The 13285-nt window shown below is 41.4% G+C and overlaps 1 protein-coding gene across 1 annotated transcript; it reads left to right on the top strand.

Annotated features, from left to right (window-relative positions):
* Positions 1-4878: 4878 nt before the first annotated feature.
* On the top strand, positions 4879-12564 carry elac1 (elaC ribonuclease Z 1). The gene is made up of 3 exons (XM_052010466.1): positions 4879-5051; positions 5861-6331; positions 7958-12564. The coding sequence occupies exons 1-3, from the start codon at positions 4895-4897 to the stop codon at positions 8446-8448; spliced, it is 1119 nt and encodes a 372-aa protein (XP_051866426.1). The 5' UTR covers positions 4879-4894; the 3' UTR covers positions 8449-12564.
* The last annotated feature ends 721 nt before the right edge of the window (positions 12565-13285 follow it).

A 13285-nucleotide genomic window follows, 5' to 3' on the forward strand; every position in this document is an offset into this window, starting at 1 on the left:
CATGTCATTGGTATTGGTTTATTATTGTCACTTGTACTGAGGTACAGTGAAAAGCCTGTCTTACAAACCGATCGTACAGGTCAATTCATCACACAGTGTAGTTACATTGAGTTAGTACAGAGTGCATTGAAGTAGTACAGGTAACAAACAATAACAGTACAAAGTGTCACAGCTACAGAGAGTGCAGTGCAATAAGGTGCAAGGTCACAACAAGGTAGATCGTGAGGTCATAGTCCATCTCATTGTATAAGGGAACCATTCAATAGTCTTATCACAGTGGGGTAGAAGCTGTTCTTAAGTCTGGTGGTACGTGCCCTCAGGCTCCTGTATCTTCTACCCGATGGAAGAGGAGAGAAGAGAGAATGTCCCGGGTGGGTGGGGTCTTTGATTATGCTGGCTGCTACACCAAGACGACGAGAGGTAAAGGAGGGGAGGCTGGTGTCTGTATCCACAACTCTCTGCAGCTTCTTGCGGTCCTGGGCGGAGCAGTTGCCGTACCAAGCCGTGATACCTCCAGATAGGATGCTTTCTATGGTGCATTGGTAAAAGTTGGTGAGAGTCAAAGGGGACAAACCAAATTTCTTTAGACTCCTGAGGAAGTAGAGGCGCTGGTGAACTTTCTTGGCTGTGGCATCTACGTGGTTTGTCCAGGACAGGCTGTTGGTGATGTTCACTCCCAGGAACTTGAAGCTCTCAACCCTCTCGACCTCAGCACCATTGATGTAGACAGGTGCACGTACACCGCCCCCTCTCCTGAAGTCAATGACCAGCTCTTTTGTTTTGAAATTGAGGGAAAGGTTGTTGTCATGACACCATTCCACTAAGCTCTCTATCTCCTTCCTGTATTCCCAACTCATCATTGTTTGAGATATGGCCTACAACGGTGGTATCATCTGCAAACTTGTAGATGGAGTTAGAGCAGAATCTGGTCACACAGTCATGAGTGTATAGGGAGTAGAGTAGAGGGCTGAGGATGCAGCCTTGTGGGGCACCAGTGTTGAGAATAATCGTGCTGGAGGTATTGCTGCCTATCCTCACTGACTGTGGTCTGTTTGTTAGAAAGTCAAGGATCCAGTTACAGAAGGAGGTGTTGAGTCCTAGGTCTCGGAGTTTGGTGACAAGCTTGCTTTGGAATTATTTGTATTGAAGGCAGAGCTGTAGCATGAGAAGGAAAGCATTGGTGGAGAAGGAAGACCAAACAAGTCAGAGGAAATATTTCCTTTGGAGTGCTGGATAGGGTGGAGGGAAGATGTGTTTGGTACTAAGATGTTGAAGGTGGTAGAAAATGGAGGATAACCTGTTGAATGTGGAGTACTAAGTGGAAATGGCTGCAATATGATAAAACATTCAAAGACATGCAGATTAGGATTCGTGGGCATGCTATGTTGGCACTGGAAGAGTGGCAACACTTGCAGGCTACCCCCAGCACATTCTCAGTAAATGCAAAAAGATGCATTTCACTGTGTGTTTTGATGTACATGTGATTAATAAATATTTTAAGTTCTGTGTAAGATCAGGAAGTAACACTGATTTATCAACATTAAATTCAACAATTTCAGAAATGTCCAGTTCTTTCTGCCTGCAATGTTAACTTAATTTCTTCATCTCCACAGATGTTACCGGAATATTTCCTGCCTTCTCTTTCATGACACTAAAATTGGTGGTATAGTGGACAGTGAAGAAGGTTACCTAAAATTGCAACAGGATTTTGATCAACTGGGCCAGGACCTTTGAGTGCTGTAGAACAGAGAGACCTAGGGGTACAGGTACGTAGTTCCTTGAAAGTGATGACAGAGGTAGACAGGGTGGTGAAGAAGGCATTTGACATGCTTGCCTTCATCAGTCACAATATTGAGTACAAGAGTTGGGACATCATGTTACAACTGTACGAGACCTCAGTAAGACAACATTTGGAGTGTGATGTACAGGTCTGTGTACAAGAAGGATGTCATTAATGAGAAAAAAACAAGATGTTGGAGGAACTTAACAGGCCAGGCAGCATCTGTGAAGATAAACAGTCATTGTTTCGGGTCAGGGCCCTTCTTCAGGACTGAAGATAGGAAAAGGAGAAACCCAATATATGAGGGGGGGAAACAGTAATGATAGGTGGACAAAAGAGGGGAGGTGGGATGGGCACAAGGTGGTGATGGGTAGATGCGGGAGAGGATGGGAGAGCAGATCCACCAGGGGATGGGTCAAAGGTATGGAGGCAGGCGCCACATCAAGGAGGAGAGGAATATAATTGGCGAGGAGAAAAAAGAGAGGCTAGGAAAGGGAGGAAACGAAAAGAGGTATGGTGTGTGGGGGGGGGGGTTTGTTTACTTAACGTGGGAGAATTCTATGTTCATGCCTTTAGGCTGTAAGGTCCCAAGACGGAAAATGAGGTGCTGTTCCTCCAGTTTACACTTGAACTGGAGGGGGATGGAATGGGAGGGGGAGTTGAAGTGACTGGCAACGGGGAGATGCAGATCGTGGTTACAGATGGAGCGCAAGTGTTCTACGAAATGGTCACCAAGTCTGTGTTTTGTCTCACCAATGTAGAGGAGACCACACTTGGGGCACTGAATGCAGTAGATGATATTAGGGGAGGTGTAGGTACATCTCCTGCACCTGAAAGGGCTGTTTGGGTCCCTGGATGGAGGTGATGCAGGTGGTGTAGGGGCAGGTGTTACAACTACGGCGGGGACAGTGGAAAGTCCCCAGGGTGGGAGTGCAATGGAGGGGTGGGGGAGGGACGAGTGAACTAGGGAGTCGTGGAGAGAGCATTCACTGCAAAAGGCAGAAAGAGGTAAGATGTGCTTGGTGATGGTGTCCCATTGGAGATGGAAGAAGTGGTGGAGAATCATGTGTTGGGTATGTAGGCTGGTGGGATGAAATGAGGACAAGGGGGACCCTATCCCTGTCATCTTACAGCCCGCTTCTATCATCTCCACCAAAATCCACAAGAAGGACTGTCCCAGCAGACCTATTGTCTCTGCCTGCTCTTCCCCACTGAACTCATATCCTTGTACCTGATCACTATTCCATCCCCCCAAGACCAATCCCTTCCCACCTGTATCCGTGACACCTCACACACTCTCCAACTCTTCCATAACTGGAAGTTCACTGGCACGCACAACCTCATCTTCACCATGGACGTCCAGCCCCTATATATCTCCATTCCCCATCATGACAGCCTCACTGCCCTCTGCTTCTCTCTCAACCAGAGACAGAACCAGCCCCTTCCATTAACACTGTCCTCTGCCTGGCTGAACTTGTCCTCACTCTAACCAACTTTTCTTTCAATTCCTCTCACTTTTTACAGACCAAGGGTGTAGCCATGGGCACTTGCATGGGCCCCAGCTATGCCTGCCTTTTCATTGGCTACATTGAACAGTCCCTGTTCTATGCCTACTCTGGCCCTATTCCTCAACTCTTTCTCCACTATATTGCCAACTGCATTGGTGCCACCCCTTGACCCATGTGGAACTTGACAGCTTCATGAATTTCTCCACTAATTTTCACCTGGTTCTCCAATTCACTTGGACTACTTCTGACACCTCTCTCTCCTTTCTCGATCTCTCCATCTCAGGAAATTCCAACATATTCTACAAACCCACTGACGTCCACAGCTACCTTCATTACAGCTCCTCCCACCCTGTCTCTTGCAAGGATGCCATCCCTTTCTCTCAATTTCTCCGCCTCTGCCGCATCTTTTCATTCCAGGTCATCTGTGCTGTCCAACTTTGTTTTAACTTACTGTGGCTTCCCCCATACTGTGGTCGAGAGAGCTTGCACCCGCATCTCTGCTATTTCCCACACCTCTGCTCTCCGCTCCCCCCCCAACCGTCCCAGACCCAACAGGTATGGTACATTTCAGTAACATTTAGTAACATTCATTTAGTAACACTCAATGTATAAGTGACAAATTTCACTAAAGTCTTCCTCAATTAAAAGTGATGCCTAGTAGCTTGGTTGATCTCTAATAAAGAGAAATTAGCAAACTGGGTGAATAGTGAATGAAGTAATATAATTTATAGTAAATTATCGTGGTTACAATTTTTTTTAAAACTGAAGTTTCTAAGAAGTATTAGTAGTGGTCCAATTTTAGCAATGGCAACCAAAGGATCCATCCCATTTCTGCAACTTAAATTTCTAACTTTACTGGCAGGGATGAAAGATTATCGACCTGGAGAATTCACTCAGTTTCTTCCTCCACAGAAGCTGCCTGGCGTGCTAAGGAAGCACCGATAATCCGCTACCCCGCCACTGGACAATCCCAATGGTTTGGAATCTGGTTTATCCGGTAATGTAGCCCACGGTCCCCATGTTTTACCGGTGCCCACGATCCACTGAAACTCACAGGTCCGTGACATATATGATAATGCGATGGGGAATTAATAACGTTCAACAGTACGGCACGGTAGCATAGCATTAGCGATTGGGGTTTGATTCCCGTCGCTGTCTGTAAGGAGTTTGTACGTTCTCCCGTGTCTGCGTGGGTTTCCTCCGGGTGCTCCGGTTTCCTCCCACATCGCAAAGACATACGGGTAGGTTAATTTGGGGTTTAAAATGGGCGGCGCGGACTCGTGGGGCCGGAAAGGCCTGTTACCACGCTGTAAATAAAATTTTAAAAACAACTTAATTTTAAAAACAGTACAGTACACCACGTACCTAGTGTACCAGATCATCGGAGATTTATTTCGGGTTTTAAGCAGCTGCGGGATGTTTTTCTTCTCGTCCTCTGGTTGCACGTGGAGAATTGAGCCAATAAGGAAGCGAGAGCAGCGGAAGGGGGCGGATCCTCGAGGGGGAGGAAGGCGCTGCGCGCATGCGCACGGAGTGCGCTGCCGCCTGCTCCGCGGGGAGGGGGAGGGGCTGTTTATGTAAATCAGCTGCGGGGCAAGCTCCCGCCATGTCTGTGGAGCTGACGTTCCTGGGCACCGGCTCGGCCTATCCGTCGCCGACGCGCGGGGCCTCGGCCGTGGCGCTGCGTTACGAGGGCGAGTGCTGGCTTTTCGATTGCGGCGAGGGCACTCAGACCCAGTTCATGCGGAGCCAGCTGAGAGCAGGTGAGGCTGGCCGCGCCGAGCGGCCTTTCAGCCGGCTCCTGCACCCTGGGGGACCGGCTTCACACGCAGGCGGCGGGGCCGGGTCGGCGTGGAGCTGGTGGGCCAAGGGGCCTGTGTTTCTGTCGCATAAACTGCTATAGGAACTCGTCAGGCAGCATCTGTGGAGGGACATGGACCCTTCATCTGCTCCTGTACCCGTTCTGTGCTGCTGCTGGTCTACGTTTTAACACTTGGAAAGAAGACGTGTAAATCTGACAAAAGACTCTTTTAATAAACGAAACGCTCTAGATTTAAAACACATCAATCGTGGCGAGAGACACCTCGCCTGTCCAGGAGGTAATTTAAAGCCACGGGGCCCTAATTACGGAAGACTTCTCCAGGCAATCAGTTTGTAAACATAAATTGATTAATTCGTTGATTTTGACGGGACCTCGCTGTTGTGTTTACCCGCTACAATCAATTGGTTGTAAAGCACTTGGGGGTTTTTGTTTATATTTGGCAGGTGTAATGCAGTTATTAAAAAATCTGACTTTGAATCTCTGCACTTTCTAATAAGTGATGTTTCTGGACATGGTTAAATTGTTATTTCAATTTTTCTTGGGCTGTTTTGATACCTGAGTTTAAATGCTCTTCTTGGCAGTGTTATAAATTACTTGAATATAATATACACATTAGAAATCATGTAAATGGAAGTGCATTTAATTTAATCTTTCTGCTTGGCAATAAGTTAAGATTAAATTCTAATTTTAAACCTGTTTTAAAAGACTCAAATTTAAAAAATAATATGATGATCCCATTTTATTTTGCAGGTAAAATTTCAAAAGTTTTCATTACTCATCTCCATGGTGACCATCTATTTGGTTTGCCCGGACTCCTGTGCACAGTGAGCCTCCAGAGTAGTTCTCTTCTAAACAAACAACCTGTTGAAATTTATGGGCCTGTTGGATTAAGGAAATTTCTGAGGACATGCATGCAACTTTCGCACTCCCAATTGGTCTTTCCATATGTAGTCCATGAACTGGTACCAACTGAAGATCAGTGTTTTCCGGAGGAATGGAGGACCCCCTCTGTGCACAGTGTGGATGATCAGCTTCATCCACAGGAACTACAAGGAACAACAATTCATCTTGATCCTCAGGAAGACTGTTATAATCTTTTGACCCATGAACAATTCATTGTAAAAGCTTTTAGGCTTTTTCATCGCATACCATCTTTTGGGTTTGTAATTGAGGAGAAAAAACGACCAGGAAAACTTCAGACTCAAAAACTAAAAGATATGGGTAATTTTATCTACCTCATTGTTAGTCTTTTTCAGATTCGGTTGGTAGAACCTCTTACTGCTGGGAATATGAAGTACTCTGAGGCTCTTTTAAAAATTCATGCAATAGGTTGAACCAGATTGACATGGTAAATTATACTCGCTTCCTTTCTTCCCCACCCCCCCCAAAAAAAAACAATGATCCATCATTCCATCAGATTCTAAAAGATGAAGGAATCATAGAAGCTTATGACTTATATAATTAACCTGTCTTGACAGTGATACAATTAAGGCCACTGAGCTCGTACTTTCTCTTTGAAAGCTTTCGTACTTGGTCTCTTATCTCTCTGCTTTGGCCCCAACTCTGTATTTCACCCTTCTGCACCTCTACTTTTGGGCAGAACATTCCAGATTCCAATAATTTGAAACAATTCTCTTCATCTTTTTCCCAATGACTTTGAATCCCTCATCTTTACTTTTGGCCTACTTTCCAGAGGGAATCTTTTTTTCTCTCTACTTTATCAAAACCTTTTAAAATCCTCAAGGTAACCTCTTAACCCACTGTTCTAACCTCTCATCCAAGTGAACCTCCTTTATAGCCTGAGCTCTCCTAAAGTTTTGTACCCGGTGTTGTACAAACTACTTAAGCTGATTTATGAAATGATAACAAAAATTTTTGTTTCTGTATATAAACATGAGTAAAGTAAACCAAACCACTGTCCACCAGCCCACAGATAATTGGGTTGTCTTGGTTTTCTAGAATTGCTGTGGAGAATCTGGAACTGGACACACTGTATGAAAATGAAGGGTTGCCTATTTAAGTCAATTTTTTTCTCTCATGTTAAATACTTAGGGTCACCTTTCTCTGCAAGATGAGTTATTCTTTTTGAATTAAAGTCCTTAATGTCTTTCTTCGTGCCATCTGTAGAAATGCTTTCTTCCATTAAGACAGCCTTTTGGAAAGACTTTGATGGTCTTGCCGCTGTTTAGAGCTAGCCTCTGTCATTTTGAAAGCACTTCTGTTTTATTAATTTCCCTGTTTCTTCTTGTGTTGCAGTTCTTGCATTGAGTGACCGTGATTGGATTACTTGATATTCATGTTAAATACTTAGTGTCACCTTTTTCTGCGAGATGAGTTATTCTTCTTTGTAATGCAGTCTACCTTTTCTTGCCCAGTTGTTTCAAGTATTAACAGCCTTTTAGTTTGGACTTTGGACATTGTTCTTGCCATCAGTCTCAGTCGAGTGGTCTTCTCCAATTATCTTTATTTTTGTATGTGGTCTTAACTTGGAAATGAGCAGTCATATTCCAGCCTAAAGACTGAAAAATGAATTTTGAGAGGGGGAGAGTGGAAAGAGATTGGTTGGAATTTAGATTATCTCTACATTTTGGATGAAAATACTGTTTCTGTGAATAAAAACAAACTGCTGGAAACATGGTGAATCTACCTCTGAAGCTGTGACAATTGAATTTGCTTTATAAAATTGTCTAGATCTAAAAATTTAAATCCTACTTTTTCTACAAAAGCAAATCAGTAAAAGAATTATTTAAAATTTGCAAAATATGATGTTTGCCTTATTTTTTTTTCCTCCTACTTTTTTAACTTGTATTTTCTTTTCCCCTGCATGTTCTGTTTGGAATAATCTAGGTATTCAACCAGGACCTCTGTATGGAAAACTAAAAAATGGACAGCCCATCACTCTTAACAATGGAATGACTGTTTATCCTGTGGATGTACTGGAAGCTCCCATTCCAGGTCGAAAAATATGCATTTTGGGAGATTGCTCAAGAATAGTGGGTGAAAAGGGTAAAAAACTTTGTATTGATGCAGATGTGTTGGTGCATGAGGCCACGCTAAATGATAGTCAGTCTGACAAGGCTGAGGAGCATGGACACTGCACTCCGAAGACTGCTGCAGAGTTTGCAAAATTATGTAAAGTTAAACGGCTGATCCTTACTCACTTCAGTCAAAGGTACAAGCCTACTGGCCTTACTAATGAAGGGGATGATGATGTATTGGAACTGAAGGCTCAAGCTGAGCTGGTACTAGAAGGACAGGAAGTGACTCTGGCCGAAGATTTTATGGTGATTGAAATTCCTTTTAACAAGACAAAGCAACAAGTAATCCCCGCACATTAAAACTATTTAATGAAAGAATGTAGAATGTGACTGGATGGATTAATGCATTCATTTTGTTTGCAATTATTCTTGCAAAGGTTTTAAAGGTTTATTATGGTGTAATCTGTTGCAATGAGGTGACTGTTAACTCAGTAACCTTGATAATGACTGCTTCCGCATGAGAAATAGGAGTGGCAACAAACGTCTGTATTGTTTGCATCTGGTTCCATGATGTGGAAGGATGTTATCAGCTCAGAAAATTATCTGAGCAGTGTGTTGGGAGTTCTTGTTTTTACTGTGGACTTGCTTGCACAATTAACTTTGCCTTGGATAGGGTTATTCCTTAACTCCAGAATTAATTAAATAAACAATGTAGAATTTGCTGATTTTTTTTCAAGTAAGAACAATTTATGCTTGGTTAGGTGTGGTAAACCTGTGCATACTCTAACTGCACTTTTGGAATTCTCTAGTGCATTGAATATGTAAACTCAAATATTAGAGCTTTGTGCTGGCAGAAAGGGAATACAATAAAATGTAGTCTGCTTTCCTCTGTCTGGAAGAGGGGGAAATGGAAAATTCTAACTTGAGAGACAGACGAAATGCAAGTCAAATTGTTCATTAGAACATCAATAGAGAGAAAGATGTTTTACCTTTACTCCTATCACACTTAAGTTTGACTTCTATGAAATATTAGGCTCTGAATTTATTCAGTTAGTAGTTGATGTACATGAATTGGAGGTCTCAAGTTCTTTTCTAATTTTGACCCATCCAAGATTAAGTTAATTATTTTCAACAGCTATGGCAGGGTAAACTTAGCTGCAATTCCCGCACTTGCTTCATGTGTAGTAACTATGCTAAGGGTTCACGTTTTGTGAGTGCTGAATGAGGATAGATTATGCTTGATTATAGATGTGCCTTTGGAAAACTTTCACTCCTGATCTCTTGATATTTTCAAGCTGATGACCTACCTACCCTTGCAAGTTGTCCCAGATGCTATAATAGTTCTCTGGCTCAACAAAATAACAATTCCTAATCCAAACACGGAACTTCACCCAACATTGATTCATCTTCCCTTGCATCACTGTGCAAACTTTAGGCAAAGGCTCTTCTATAACAGTTAGAGCATACCTAACAGTTAGAGCTTTGGGGCCATTGTCTTATCTCACTAGCAAAGCTGAGTGAGATGCTGAGGGACTGATCTTCCAGGATAAGTGATAAATAAACCAGTACAGGTTGTGGCTTTATTAATATATCCCAAAAGGGTAATTTTTAGAGATGTTTAGATGCATTGAGCGGAGGTGCTAAAGTAGCTTGTACCCAATTTTCTATGCAGTGGAATTCACAACCCTAAGTGTAGATAGCAGTGTTGGAGCAATCACCTCTGGGTCTGGTAGAGAGATTTGGGCTAGCAGATACTTAAGGTGAGATCTTGAATCCAATCTACTGTCTGAAGGAAGGATGTGGTTCAACCTAACTTGTCCTTTGGCTGCTATTGCTAAAATTGGACAAACAGCATGTTTTCTTTCCCCTCATTTCCCCCCCCCCCCCCCCCCCCCCCCCACCAAACCACAATCCATCAGCCCTAGTAAAATGAGATGGAATTGTAGTGCCACAAATTCACATTTCAATTCTTTTTTAGGATTGTATTGGAATGCATCCTCACTTCAAGTACATAAGAGATGCTTTTGCATTTTTTCTAATCCCAGGTATTCGGGGTGCTGAAAAGATGGATAACCTGCTCCATCTGGCGTAACCAACCCATCTAGTATAAAGTGAGGGAACAATAATGACCAGCATTGTACTTCCTCTTGCCCCCACTTCACGTACAAACCAAGGAGGTGCCTCACATCCTAAACAGACTGAAAACCTGGCTAGATCGAGGATTGTGACTACAAGCTTTTATTGTGTTGCTCCAGTTTGTGACCCAGGCACCACTTTGACACTTCCTTCTTTTTAAAGCAGTACTTTGTCCCTTCAGTTTCTTGGTCTTTCTGCTGGACTGCAGTATACAGGAGTTAAGAACAACATTTTTTTTTCCGCCTCCATGCAATTATCATTAAAAAGTTGTCTTGGCCAACATTGCTGCTTTAATTTTATAAATGGTTGCTATTTGGACTAAAAGTATGTGGGAAAATAACAGCACTGGGGCAGTGAAGAAATTCACTACTGGAAATCAGATTTTTCTACAAAGCAATGTTACATGGGCTTGAGCTGAATTTATCTGTGGTCATTTTTAAAGCAGTATTTTTCCTTAGTAAAAGTGATCAAGTGCTGTGCAAAATTTAGTATCTTTAGTAAGTATATCACCTTTGCTTTACCAGATTGCAGTTATATCAATTGACTCTTGCATTTTTAACAAATGTGCAGCTGCCTGAAATATGACCAGTTGATTCCAGAACAAGGTGACATCTTATCCAAGAGCTGCCTGTCTCACCATTGTGCTACCTTTTGTAGAATAGCTACTCATCCTTTAAAAAAAATACAAGGAGATAATAAACCTGCAATGTTCAGCTAATTGCTACAATCATTTAAACATTCATTCTTTCTTGAATTCGATACTCTAAATAGTAGAATTTAGACCAGATATTGACCTTTTATCTGATATACTTATAAGTAAATTTATCATTACTTCTCAACTCCATACATGGTTTTTTTTTAACATCTGACAGACAATCCAAATTCCTTAAATTTTGTGATCTGACCCTCAAGTTGGATATCTGCATACTTGAAAGATTCTAGTATAGTGGATCATTTGCATGAATGAATCTAATTCACTTTCTCAAATTTAAATGGGTGATGGAGGAGGTTCTCTATTATATTTCAGAAGTATGTAGACAAGCATTTGAATCATCAAGACGTGAAGACTGCGGACCAAGTGCTAGTAAATGAGATTAATGTAGTTGGGTACTTTATGAATAGTGTGGACGTGGTGGGCAAAAGGCTATGAATGGCAGTTTTATACTGTGAGTTTAGAAAGCCCAAGACCACCTTCATGGGCTCAAATGTAAAATACAGTTTGTAAGACAGATGTGGAAACTAAAACTTATGCCACATTCTTAATAGTACTGTCTAATTCAGATAAGGTATTTTGTGAAAGGGCCCTTAATGTTAAGTGGTTATATAACCAAGGAATCATGAGTTTTAAATTGCTTCAAGTTTTGAGTAAGGTTGTGCTTGGTATTCTGCATATTTCTAATTTGTCTGATTTAATTATCCTTGATCCATCCTACCCAGAGATCAAATACGTTTTGATCTTCCCCAGGCTGAATAAAATCCAATTTCTGCCGATACAATAGGGTGGAGAATTGACAGATGAAGGGAAAGATTTTAGTTTGAGATGCCATATATATAAAAAAAACCTGTGGATTTGCTGATGTTTATTTTCAGAGCAGACCTATTACAAAATTATTCTAAGTCTTGAAGTTCTACTACATATGAAGAACTTAAAAGTGCACTATCATCTGCAAAGTCTAATTACATTCATTTGATACATTCAACTTTAGAATATAAGTCTTTGTCCTTGTTATCCGGAGTACATAACACTACTAAAAATCATTGATAAAGGATCACCCTTTTACATGCCTATTTTAAGAGATTGATCAAGTAAACTCTCCAGAGTTGTCAATCCTTATGTAAGAATTTAGGTAAATATTGCCAAAAAGATTAATGAAATTCTTATAAATTCCATGTTGGCATAGCAATCTTCTACTGCACAGAGCTTTGCCAGCTGCTGAAGTTTTAATGATTTTAAATCTTTAAGAACCTTTACTGATCTATCTTGTGTATTAAGATTTAAACTAATAAAAATTTTAAGTTTTGAATATAATCCACTGAAAAAGCCAGCACATTTCAATAATTGAAAATATTAAAGCAATTTGCCTTATTTCTGGAACTCCACATCTTTATTCGTACGAAAAGACTGATGATCCCATGCCAAGTCTGAGCTTGTGCAAGTACTGGGAAATCTTGTCAAGCTCTTGCTCTGCTGTTTGATTTGAAACACTGTCCACTGATAGAACATACTCAGGGAATAGACAGTGGAATCTGTCCAGTAACTCAAACTTCTGTATGTGCATGAGAGCCCTGAAATACACCAGGATTTATGCTGAAGAGTGCGTCAACATATAGTAAATAAAATCTGGCTACTTTGTTTTCCATGTGTATTTTCATTCCACAAATAATTGAAGTTACAGCTGTATTTGGATAAATTCTTACAAAATAAGTTATTCCACCTGTTAGGTTAAGTTGTTCTAATCCTACTGTGTTTAATAAGTGCACAAGTAAATTTAATTGCTACTTGGAAGATTTAAGGATACATTTGGCCAAGACATCAGATTTCTTGGAGCATTTTTTGAAACAGATCACCCAAAATATTGAATAATTTGTCTAACAGTTAAAGTGGAATAAAAACAAAATGCTGGAGACATTCAGCATGTTAGCATCTGTGGAATTGGAAACGGTCTGCCTTTCAGGTCATACATTAGGAAAGAGGGACAACGTTTGAGTTTTAAGTTGCAAAGAGAGTGTGGGATGGATAGAAAGGCCAAGAATACCTGTGATATGGTGATACCATGATTGCAGTGTGGTAATTTTTGTTGAAGTCATCTAGTTCAGGATCAGGTTTATTATCACTGACATATGTCGTGAAATTTGTTGTTTTGTGGCAGCAGTACAGTGCAAGACATAAAGACACAAAAATTACTATAAGTTACAAAAATAATTCACTGATGACACTACTGTTGTCAGCAGAATCTCAGATAGTGATGAGTGAGTGCACAGGAATGAGATAGATCGGCTGGTTGAGTGGTGTCGCAACAACAACTTTGCACTCTGTCAGCAAGACCATGGAATTATTGTG

The sequence above is a fragment of the Pristis pectinata genome, chromosome 2, assembly GCF_009764475.1.
Source record: "Pristis pectinata isolate sPriPec2 chromosome 2, sPriPec2.1.pri, whole genome shotgun sequence".
In the NCBI taxonomy this organism is placed as follows: Eukaryota; Metazoa; Chordata; class Chondrichthyes; order Rhinopristiformes; family Pristidae; genus Pristis; species Pristis pectinata.